This window comes from Pygocentrus nattereri, chromosome 19 (genome assembly GCF_015220715.1).
Source record: "Pygocentrus nattereri isolate fPygNat1 chromosome 19, fPygNat1.pri, whole genome shotgun sequence".
Lineage (NCBI taxonomy): Eukaryota > Metazoa > Chordata > Actinopteri > Characiformes > Serrasalmidae > Pygocentrus > Pygocentrus nattereri.
Genome location: NC_051229.1, coordinates 6,721,174 through 6,733,725, shown reverse-complemented (window position 1 = coordinate 6,733,725; position 12,552 = coordinate 6,721,174). Strand labels below are relative to the sequence as shown.

General features: G+C 42.8%; 1 protein-coding gene across 23 annotated transcripts in view; it reads right to left on the bottom strand.

The window, feature by feature from the left end:
• Positions 1 to 12,552, bottom strand: part of dlg1l (discs, large (Drosophila) homolog 1, like) — a 204,596-nt gene that overhangs the window by 44,594 nt on the left and 147,450 nt on the right. For all 23 annotated transcript variants that reach the window (XM_037547728.1, XM_017720022.2, XM_017720024.2 and 20 more), the window contains one exon: positions 1,665 to 1,791. In XM_037547728.1, the coding sequence (XP_037403625.1) occupies positions 1,665 to 1,791 (127 nt within the window). The remainder of the gene's footprint in view (positions 1 to 1,664; positions 1,792 to 12,552) is intronic.

The window sequence follows — 12,552 nt, the reverse complement described above, 5'->3', positions numbered from 1 at the left end:
AAAAAACATGGGAGAGAGAGATAAATATGAGGGGGAGAAAGAGCGAGATACAGATATATAAGGAGAGAGAGAGAAAAAGAAAGAACAGAAACAAGGAATAAGAGAACAGAAAGAAAGAAAGAAAAAAAAAACATGGGAGAGAGAGATAAATATGAGGGGGAGAAAGAGCGAGATACAGATATATAAGGAGAGAGAGAGAAAAAGAAAGAACAGAAACAAGGAATAAGAGAACAGAAAGAAAGAAAGAAAAAAAAAACATGGGAGAGAGAGATAAATATGAGAGGAGAAAGAGCTACAGATATAGGGAGGGAGAGAGAGAGAGAGAGAGAGAGAGAGAGAGAGAGAGAGAGAGAGAGAGAGAGAGAGAAAGAAAGAAAGAAAGAAAGAAAGAAAGAAAGAAAGAAAGAAAGAAAGAAAAGGGATGGTACAGTGACAGGATAACGTTCACTGGGCCCCTGCCAGCTGCCCTCATGTTCAGCAGTTCTCTGGGTGAAGCCCAAAAGCTCAATCTGGCAACCTGACACTGACCTGTCTGGGTCATCAATAAAGAAACGCAGAGAATCTGATACGGAGCTCAGATCAGACTGATCAACTAAGTGATGTAGATCAAAAACCCACTACATACTGAGCTGACCGCTGATCCAGCGACAGGACGGCAGCACGACACTGGAGCAAATACACCGGCATGACTAATACTAACAAAAACTGCGATACACACAGTTTATTCACAGGTCTGTGTACGTCACAGGAACCTAAGCACATTGTTTAAAGTTATTCATCTGGTCAGAAAGTTAAAGTTATTCATCTGGTCAGTAAGTTATTTAAAGTTATTTATCTGGTCAGTAAGTTATTTAAAGTTATTCATCTGGTCAGTAAGTTATTTAAAGTTATTCATCTGGTCAGTAAGTTATTTAAAGTTATTTATCTGGTCAGTAAGTTATTTAAAGTTATTCATCTGGTCAGTAAGTTATTTAAAGTTATTCATCTGGTCAGTAAGTTATTTAAAGTTATTCATCTGGTCAGTAAGTTATTTAAAGTTATTCATCTGGTCAGTAAGTTATTTAAAGTTATTCATCTGGTCAGTAAGTTATTTAAAGTTATTCATCTGGTCAGTAAGTTATTTAAAGTTATTCATCTGGTCAGTAAGTTATTTAAAGTTATTCATCTGGTCAGTAAGTTATTTAAAGTTATTCATCTGGTCAGTAAGTTGCGTTTTAGGTTGTAAAAAAGTAACATATCTTGTGACGTAGTCTGAAGAACACAGTTTGGGTCTAGATTTCTCATGGAGGCCTCAAGCCATCACATGGACTTATACTCCATCACCAGCACACTGGATTTAACATATAGAAGTACTGATTAGTACTTCCACAAAAATCACACTGCACAGTTATGACGGATTCACTCTTATTGAAGTGAACGCTTTCTACTCAGGGTCCTCCACCCCTCTCAGACTGAAGGGAGCCAGTCAGAAACTCTGACACCCTCTTTGCAATTAGTATGTGATTGGTTCCTCGGCACCTCACGGCTGCAAAAATATGGCACTCTGAAAGTGGATTAATCTTTTTGAATCACCCTGTATAGTCATATTGAAACATGATGCTGCAGCTATGCACCTCTACCAGACACAGTAAACATCTAGCACTAATCAGAAGAGTAAACTCTACCTCGTCATGTCATCCTCTCCATGCGTGGTCTTCGGGGTGGGGGAGTAGCGTCCAGAGGAGGCAGGGGGCACTGGCTGGCTCAGGAAGTTTGGGGGGCTGATATGGTTCTCCATGTGTTGAGAGTAAGCTGTGAGAAAGAAACAGAAAACAGGGTCAAACATCGGTTAAGAATAGTATATAAAATAAAAAAAAGTTCTCCTGAAATGAGTGAAAAAAGCTGCCTTTCACCGACCACTTCCATTTATTACACAGAGCTAACTGGCTCGTTTCGTGGCTCAGATCAGAAAGATCAGATTTGTTTGTCCACACAGCTCTGACAACGTCAGAGTGAATGTGGATGTGTGAACGTGTGAATGTACCCTTAAAAGCTTTGGGATGAACACTGTGTGGCTTGGCAACCTGACTGGCACTGACCTCCCACACATCACAGGCACTGACCTCCCACAACAAAGGATATTTATGCATCCCAATTCTGGGTGAGGACTCATTCCATCACTTCACATGCCTCGCACCAAACTCATGGCTTTCTTCCCCCCTAGCGAATTTGGATAAAGCTGTCTGATATTATGATTGAAAGGGTTAATAAGGGGCCATAAGAAATATAAAAAGGGACCATAAGAAAAGTGATAAAGCTCTATTATAATTATGTCTCCGGCTGGAAGTTACGCAAGTGCAGACCGTTTTTGAGATGTGCAAGCAGAAATCTAACTAACCTCTCTTTAAATCCGTCTTTAAACAAAATAGCAGAATACAAAGTTACAAAAGCTCCATTTACACACAAACACACATCTTCTAAACCGCTTATCCTTCTGGGTCCCAGGGGGGTCCCAGTCACTGGATGAAATGCAGAATACACCCTGGACAGATCATCAGTCCATCACAGGGCAGACAGACAGACATATACATTCACACGCACACAATTTAGGGGCAATTTAGCATGTCCAGTTAGACTGGCTGCATGTCTTTGGACTGTGGGGGGGTGAGGGGACCAGAGTACCCAGAGGAACCCCACGCAGACACAGGGAGAACAACTCCACACAGAAAGGACGCTGGTCACCCGGCCGGGGAATCGAACCCAGGCCATTCTTGCTGTGAGGTGACAGTGCTACCCACTGTTGCCCCAAAATAAATAAAATAAAAATCTGTCTTTTACCATTTTGTAAATGTTTATATCTCATTATGTTTTGTATTAGCAAAGTGCATCAGAAGTGCTGCTGTAAGATCGAGGCATATTCTCAGGTTTGACTCAATTTTTAATTCTGAGGTCAAGGCTCATTTTGATTTCCGATATATTTTGTATAAAAATTATATTCTACACACATCAGTTTGGCTCAGATAAGCATCTTCACGGCCCACAGCATAAGCCACACCCTTCTCTGTCAAATTTCCAAGGTTCATTTCCTCCATGTTCTGTTCCCTTTTTTGCCCTTATGAGAGCCTGTCTGATCCAGAACCGTCGCCTTTTAGCAGTCATTTGGCACCTGAAGGCTCAGGTTTGCCCCCCCCACCCGTAGTGATGGTATGGAGTTAAATGATCTTCTAACACACGACTTTACAACCTCTTTCCTACAGAGGCTCTGCTTACACGCAAAACTGTGGGAGGGATGAAACTGAGCCTAAGCTGATCCTGCTGAAGCCTGCCAAAGGCCTGGGGGTCAGAATGGCAAGCCCTAGTCATAAGTGTACGTGTCCTCTGCGCTGGGGGTCAATAAGAGTGAATGTGCTGATTCAAAGTGGTGCTACAGGTCAGATGAATGACGGACTACACAATATACACCGATCAGGCGTAACATTATGTCCTTGTTTCTAAGCTCATTGTCCATTTTATCAGCCCCACTTACTGTATAGGAGCACTTTGTAGTTGTACAGTTACAGACTGTAGTCCATGTGTTTCTCTGATACTTTGTTACCCCTTTTACCCTGTTCTTCAGTAGTCAGGACCCCCATGGACCTTCACAGAGCAGGTACTAATTGGGTGGTGGATCATTCTCAGCACTGCAGTAACACTGACGCGGTGGTGGTGTGTTAGCATGTGTTGCACTTGTCTGAGTTTTTCAACAACTCAGTGTCACTACCGGACTGAGAATAGTCCACCAACCAAAAATGTCCAGCCAACAGCGTCCTGTGGCCACTGATGAAGGACTAGAGGATGACCAACACAAACTGTGCAGCAGCAGATGAGCTGTCGTCTCTGACTTTACATCTACAAGGTGGACCAACAACGTAAGAGTGTCTAATAGAGTGGACAGTGAGTGGACACAGTGTTTACACCACCACCACGTCAGTGTTACTGCAGTGCTGAGAATGATCCACCACCCAAACAGTACCTGCTCTGTGAGGGTTCATGGGGGTCCTGACCACTGAAGAACAGGGTAAAAGGGGGCTAACAAAGTATCAGAGAAACAAATGGACTACATACATACATATATATAAATTCTTTCACACAGTGGTCTTCATGGCCGAATTAGTGCTCAGAAACCAGCATGAAACAGCTTGCAGAAAGGATGGACAGTGGAAAAGTGGCAGAAGGTTGATTTTTCTGATGAATCATCCATTGAACTGCATCCCAATTGCTGCAAATACCGCAGAAGACCTGTTGGTACCCGCATGGACCCAAGATTCACCCAGAAAACAGTCAAGTTTGGTGGAGGAAAAATCATGGTTTGGAGTTACACCCAGTATGGGGGTGTCCGAGAGCTCTACAGAGTGGACGGCAACATCAGCCTGAAGTATCAAGAAATTCTTGCTGCCCACATTCCAAACCACAAGAGAGGGCAAATTCTGCAGCAGGATGGTGCTCCTTCTCATACTTCAGCATCCACATCAAAGTTCCTGAAAGCAAAGAAGATCAAGGTGCTCCAGGATTGGCCAGCCCAGTCACCAGACATGAACATTATTGAGCATGTCTGGGGTAAGATGAAGGAGGAGGCTTGGAAGATAAAACCAAAAAATCTTGATGAACTCTGGGAGCCCTGCAAGACTGCTCTCTTTGCCATTCCAGATGCCTTCATCAATGTTATTTGCGTCATTGCCGAGACGAATGAACGCAGTCCTCCAAGCTCATGGAAGTCATACATGATATTAATTATTTTTTCCAAGGCACCATGACTATGTTCTAACGTTATTGTAGCATGTTTGTGCATTCAAAATGAAGTATAGGTACAATTTCAACACAAGTCTTGTCATATACAAAAATAATGTCCAAGCAAAATCTGAACCTTCTTTCGTAAGTAAATGATAAAACTCAATGAATGATACAAAATTTTCTTTTGGTATAATAAGCATAATCTAGAGGGATTTGCCTTATGTAGGGATTGCCTACATAATTATAAAATATTTTATATTTTTATATATATATAAATACACACACACACACACACACACACACACACACACAACCACGTCTTGTTATGCATTTATTCCTAGAATTCAGGATTTCAAGCCCATGGGTTTTCTGTTCTTTTCTGTCACAATTACTGTCTGGGCTAATTGACAATACAGACTTGGCATACGGAGAGTAAGCTGAGAACAGAGTATCCCTCTGAAATGTTACTCTTAATTGGACCGACTTGTCAAATAAATTCTAGAAAATATCTTAGAAGGTTTAAATGGGTCACATCACGAAGAGCAGTGAGGTTCAGCTGAAGCCGCTGTGACCTTAGATGAGATGTGACATCAGAGGCCGCGTGAGGTCAGGACTGTCAAATGAGCCTGAGAGGAGGATACAGGAGGATCAGAGCTGGAGTCTGTGCTAAAACAATGTGGAATCAGAAATCTGAGCCAGCAGAGTCTTTTATTGCTTGCTAAGAGTGGAGGAGCCTCTGCAATGCACTGAAGTCCTATGAACAGGAGGAGTTCCTCGGTTCTCCTGACCTGTGTGCTGTCCTTGGCTCAGCAGCACCACCTCATTTACCCTCTGGCTGAGCAAAGCAGAGCTTCGTGCTGAAAAAAAAAGGCAACAGGCCCAACAGATCGCTCAACACTCAGTGGCCCTCTGAAGGCACAAACAGCATAAAACACTATCTGCTGACACAGTATCCCCTGTGTGTAGGGTCAGGCAATATATTGCTCATATTGTGATATCAACACAGCGTGATATTGTTTTTCAGTTTGTAGTGATAAAAACATTTGTTTTTTTTTTATTTGAACTTACTTCCAATATCTTTTATTAATAAATCAATTGGAAGTGATGTGGCAAGTGAACTGGAAGGCTCTCATTCACTGCTCTTGTTTGGAGCACGTGAGACGCTGCTGCCACTCATCTGCGATAAAATGTGCTGTTACAGTGAAATAAGATCCTGTGGCAATAGATGTCCATCTATTATATGTCAGTAAATTATCTGACAAGTGGAAAATAAATGGGATGCTGTATCTTAGCTCCAAAGTGGGCAGCATAGTATGAACGACCTCGTTCTCAACGACACAGAACAGATGCTAATCCTTGGCAATAAAAGCTTTGACATTGCTTGCTTGAACATTTGGAGACGAATGGACTTCACATTTATAAGCAGCGCAGTTTGTTTGCTGATACATTAAATCTGCAATGACAAACTGTCAAACGCTAAAAAGTTGTGAAGATGTCGGCTTCTCTTTCGAATTTTCCCGTTCCACCTTAAATGGTGCCGTGTTTACGTTCTGCTGCCTTAGGCACCATTTAAATTGTTCAACATCTGAGGAGAATTTTCCTGTCTGAAAGGTGAGGAAAGCGACTATAGCTAAAGCTTTAAACGGAACAAAGTAAGTCCGCGTTTTCGTTTATATTCTTTAGCCTATACTAGGACATTATCACACACTACTGGACATTAAATGTCGTGGCTCCCAAGGTGGTCTGATTTTTGTTGAAGGGACAATATGGCTCTTCTTAACATTTGGGTTGTGACTCCTGATCTAACCTGGCTTTAATAAAGCAGAGGCTGCCGTTCGGATTTCTCGCTCATCCAGTTGTGTTCTTGTTCTATGTTCTAACTGTCCGGGCGCTGCACTTACCCACTTCCAAGTTCCGCCCTTTGTGTTCCCTCAACATTACATTATAAATTAAATATTTAGAAAATCGATTTCTGACATTTGTGAATTGACTCAGAATCGTTCACGTCCGCATCGCAATGCATCTAAGAATTGAGTTTTCCCCCCACCCTCATTTATTGTGCTCAGTTCCGCCTCTGCGGTGCCCGTGTGGTTCAACTGTGCTTTAGGAACGGATGGCACCTCTTTGTACCAAAGTATGATGACACATCACATCATGTAAATCAATCAATCAACGTTACTGCCTCCTGATGACACCCCACTCATCCCACGCTTGTAAATATGAGCCTAGAGCGAGGGGATAATCACACTCACGTGACCTAAATAAAACCATTACTGACTAGCTTATTGCTCTTGTCGGAAAACCTTATATCTCCAAAATGGAAACTTTACAGGAGAAGGAAAAAACCAGCTTTACTTTTAATATAAGTCAATGGAGCCAGACATTTTTCCCCAAGTCATTTTGGGCCATTTCTTTTGGTCCATTCATCATGAAATTTACAAAATGTAAAGAGCAACAGGTATTTTCAAATTATGTCAAAACCTGAATAACGACAAAAATGGAGATGGAGCAGCGTCATGCTACAAATGCTGAGTTAGCTTTTTCTGCATTAAACTTTAAACATACCTCATTTAAACAATGTTCTACCGTTCAGACGTCTGTCCCACTCGCTGCAATTCATTTTCTGGCACTATGTTAACTCTTCACTGGCTGTCAGCGGCTCATATTGTAAAGGCTCAAGACGCACTGCCTTATTAGAAACACCTTCCCGCATCGAAAACTCGTCAACCATGTAAGCCCCTACATTGCAAAAGTGCCACACTGGTAGCTAATATTAGCCATAAAAACACAGCAGCCTAGCCGGCCTGGTTTCCCTCGCAGCCCCACCTCCAAAACCATAGATCACTAAAGTGCCTCGGGGTGGCATGCCTGTCTCTATGCCTGTCTCTCTATGGCAGCTCACCACCTGAAGCTCAATCCCAGCAAGACTGAGCTGATATTCATCCCTGCAACTACAGGTCCTCATCATGATCTTGCCATCTCATTCGAGAACTCCCTGATTGTTCCATTTGTAGAGGCAAGAAGTCTTGGTGTGACTCTGGATGGCCAGTTATCGTTTTCGACTCACATCGCAAACCTGACTCGGTCATGCAGGTATCTCCTATACAACATCCGAAGGATCCGACCCTTCCTCACCAGAGAGGCCACCCAGATGCTAGTGCAGTCTCTTGTTATCTCAAGGCTCGACTACTGCAATTCGCTCTTGGCTGGTCTTCCCATGCAGAGCATCAAGCCTCTGCAACTCATCCAGAATGCAGCAGCACGGCTCGTCTTCAATCTACCCAAGTTCAGCCACGTCACCCCATTGCTGCGCTCCCTTCACTGGCTTCCTGTAGCTGCACGCATCAGATTTAAACCCTAATGCTGGCCTACAAAGCCAAAAATGGACCAGCCCCTACCAACTTGATGGCAATGGTGAAATCTCGAACTGTACCACGAGCCCTTCGAGCTTCAAGTACAGCTCGGCTTGACCCGCCATCCTTTAAGGTGCATGGAAGACAAGCATGGAGAATGTTCTCTGTACTGGCACCCAGGTGGTGGAACGAACTCCCACTTCTCACCGTGGAAGGATGGACAGAAACACCTGTGGATGTTTTCAGATCTGAAGCAGCTTGATTTTCTCCTCTCTCTCAGAGATGAAAGCTTTAAGCGCTGTTTATCTGATGGGGACAGTGTTAATGTACACCAGGTCTTCCAGGTGGTTGTTAGGGAGTCAAATTTTCTCTGTAGCTTTTAATCACTTTTCCAAACTCCAGGTCTACGTTTGTTCTCCTTTTTTCATTTGACTTTCTCTTTCAGTTTGCAAGTGGATTATATTCATAGCTAATGTCCTCAGAAATATCTCCTGAAAAAAAATAACTTGTATTTAATGGCTGGAAATGACAAAACTAAAAGGGCTTTGCACAGTAGTGTATATCATACAGCCTGAAAGGGCTATTTAGTGTTAAAGTGCTGTTGCTGTTATTCTCAGACAAGACACCGAGTGACTGAGCGCACTTAATGGAATTATTTCTTGCTCAATAAGTTGACGCTCAGGTCTGTGTGTGGCGTCTCCGCTGCATTAGGATATTACTACTTGGACTAGCAATAGCCCACTGGGATGTGCGATCCTGTCCCTGTTTGTCCGTCTTGCCTTTAAGCCTGGAAGAGCATACTGCACGATATAGATGAACAGAGCATTTCATATCAAACCATGCTGAATGACTGTGTTGACATCTTAACCATTTAATTATGTAGAAATGTTGAAAAATTGGTGGAATTCCCCTTGAATATGACCTGCTTGTACTGACACCTCCAGTACTATCACAGAAAGCCCAGTACTCGATTGCTGTGGTATGCTCTTCCAGGCTAAAATCTCTCATCACAGAGTAAACAAATGCAATGGTTATGAACATGCGGCCTGATGTCAGACACATCTGAGAAGGTTTTGACATAAAACCATTTTTAAAAGCCATTTATGGTGGAGAGGAACATGCAGGAAGGCAAAATTGTCCCCAGAGAAAACATACCACTACTTCGCCATCATGAACATCGCCTCAGAAGGTTCACTGGTGGCTTTGGATAGTAAATACGTTTATCTACAATGAATCATTTCACATCAAACCACCATGAATGACCAGTAAGAGGGGAAAATAATCTAATAATTCTAAGAGACATGGTTTACCTCCTCCACACTCAGCTAGATCACACATCCCCCCGATCCTGTTTCACTCAGCATGGAAAGAAACTGCTTTATGACTCATGTTGATTTTAAAGCGACAGTTTACAAAAAACAAATGCAGTGTTCCACCTCAAAGTCTAGTTTGTCAGCCAAGCTTACATAACACCAATTAGCATTCTAAATCCTACATCACGTGACACCCAGTTCACCTTAAAGCAACAGTTTTAAGGGCTTGATTAATTTCACAGCTCCCCACAAACTGCACTGAATTGTTAAGTAATCTCAAATGGACTATCCTATGTGGCTTCCGACACTGTAGAAGATACTGTCGTCTAACAACGGATAAAAGTACAGATATAATACCGACCTTAAAGTGGTTTTTAGTTACACAACAGTCCTTTCATCCAATTTTTAGTATTTTGTACAAATTTGATCTTTTGATAAGTTACTGCTTCACAATGACTTGTCACAATTTGGTTTATTAATAAATAATAAAAATGGCAAGTTTACATTTTACTCATTTAATCAAGTATTAGCCACCTTATATTTGCATAGAAAATGACTTTAAAATTACTCAATGGTTTACTGACAAATGTGTGGAAATAAACTCAGAAGTTTACTTTTTATTCCATTAATCAGGCATTCGCCACTTGATATTTGCGCAGAAATAAGAGAAAAATTCCCACCTCTCCTCACTCGTATCTTGGCACAAGTAATCCCTTTGGTGACCGCCCTTTCTTCCGTTATTACCAATATCTGTGGCTGATTTGCCCTCATTCCACAGGCACCACAGGAAACAACAGCAAGAGGGAGACAGACTAAGCTTCTTGCCTAATTTGCCCCTCACACTTATGCAAGACGGATCAGAGTGGCTGGCCTGGCAGTGACTTTGAGGTAGGACATCATCCTTGGGCGGTGCGGCTTGTTTTAGGGGATTAAAAACGGAAGCGTCCCGTGAGGTCGAGGCATCAGTGTGCTTTTGGATATGGAGCGGATGGCATCTGGCACTGCTCGGGCCATGAGAGGCACGCAAGGAAGGAGAAATGTTACTGGTGTGCCGCAACGGACTACGCCATGATCCAGCGGTTCCCAAGACACGTTTGGTGTCTGAAGACTGCTTCTTTAGCTGTGCAGTGGAGCTATGAGGATAAAGCCAGCAGTATACATCAATTTAAAAGGATGTTTCAATGGAATATGACAGTTTTGTCCAAAACAACATGCCGGGTAGCATCTGTATGGTGTGTGCTGCACGTTAAAATCCCAGGGTTGCACTGATATTGGCTCTTAAATACAACATCCATGTCTGCAAATAAAGAACACTTGTACTATGAAGCAACTTCTGGCGCTCATGTGCACATGACGCATGTCAGCAGTGTGGGATGCACAAGTCAAAATTGGATGTGTAACCATATTTACATGCGTGTACATCAGGTGTATCTACAGTCATGGCCAAAAGTTTGGAGACTGACACAAATTTTGGTTTTCACAAAGTTTGCTGCTTCAGTTTTTATGGTGGCAATTTGCATTAAAATCTAGTGACCAGATGAACTGCAATTAATCGCAAAGTCATTCCCTGTCATGAAAATGACCTTAGCTGAAAGTGGATTCAGCTACGGGATCTGGTCACCAGCCTTGCAGAGCTTGCTCAGGAATGGCAGCAGGCAGGTGTGAGGGCATCTGCACACACGGTGAGGAGCTTTTGGAGGATGGCCTGCTGTCAAGAAGGGCAGCAAAGTAGCCACTCTCTCCCAGAAAAACATCAAGGACAGACTGACATTCTGTAGGAAGTACAGGGATTGGACCACAGAAGCCTGGGAAAAAAAAAGAAGCTATTTTCTATCATGAAATCCTTCAGATTGTTTGGGACATCTGGAAAAAAATATTGTCTGGAGTAGAAAAGGTGAGTGCTACCATGAGTCCTGTGTCATGGCAACTGTAAAGCATTTGAAACCCATTCATGTGTGGGGTTGCTTCTCATCCAAAGGAGTGGGCTCACTCACAACACTACCACGAATAAAGAATGATATCAAAACATCCTTCAAGAGCAACTTCCCCAACGATCCAGGAGCAATTTGGTGAAGAACGATGCTTTTTTGCAGCATGACTGAGCACCACGGCACAAGGCAAAAGTGACAACTAAGAGGCTCGTTGAAAACATTGAAATTTTGGGTACATGGCCAGAAAACTCCCCAGATCTCAATCCCATTGAGAACCTGTGATCAAGCCTCAAGATGAGGGTGGACAAGCAAGAACACAGAAACTGATTAGGCAAGAACTGGTTGCCATCAGTCAGGATGTGGCCCAGAAGCTGATACCCAGCATACCAGAGCGAATTGCAAAAGTCTTGAAAAAAAAGGTCAAAACTAAATATTGAGTCTCTGTATAAACAATGTATTTGTTAAAAAAACTAATAATTGTACTTCAGTATACCACAGAAACATCTGACAGAAACATCTAAAAACACTGAAGCAGCAAATTTATTTCAGTTGTGAAATCTGGTTCTTTTCAAAAGTGACACGACGCCGAGTAACTTTCAAAAGTATTCTGGAATAAAAAGCCACTGTTAACATTTTCTTAATTGCTTATATGGGGGGGGGGGGGGGGGGGGGGGGGGGGGGGGGGGGGGGGTTGGCACCGAAAAGGAAGAAGTGGTATCAGCGCATGTGTGACCTAGGCCTTGGTCAGTCACATGGTTGCCCAAATCACTGCACTGACTATGAGTGTTGAAGATGGCTACTACTACTACTACTACTACTACTGCTGCTACTACTACTACTGTTTCAACCTAAGCGAATATATTGGTCCACTTTTTGTAAATAACTGTCAGAAACCACTGGAGTGAGGGGAAAACTGTAAATTAGACTTTGCCTGACCCCTGTCTTTAAAATTATTTCTTCATGGTCCATGTTTTTCTGATCCAAGCACCGTTTCCAGCCCCAATGGACAATAAAGGTGGAAACTGTTCCAGGATCAGCACTGAGAAGTCTCCAGAAGTCCCCGGGATCTCAGAGAGCTATGACGGTCACTCACATGTTTCTGGGCTGGAAAAAGCCGGTTGCTACATGTGTGCTCTGTGCTCCCCCAGACAGCAGCAGCAGCTTTAATGGCTGCAGGGGAGCTCAGACCAGAGCAGTCGATAACAC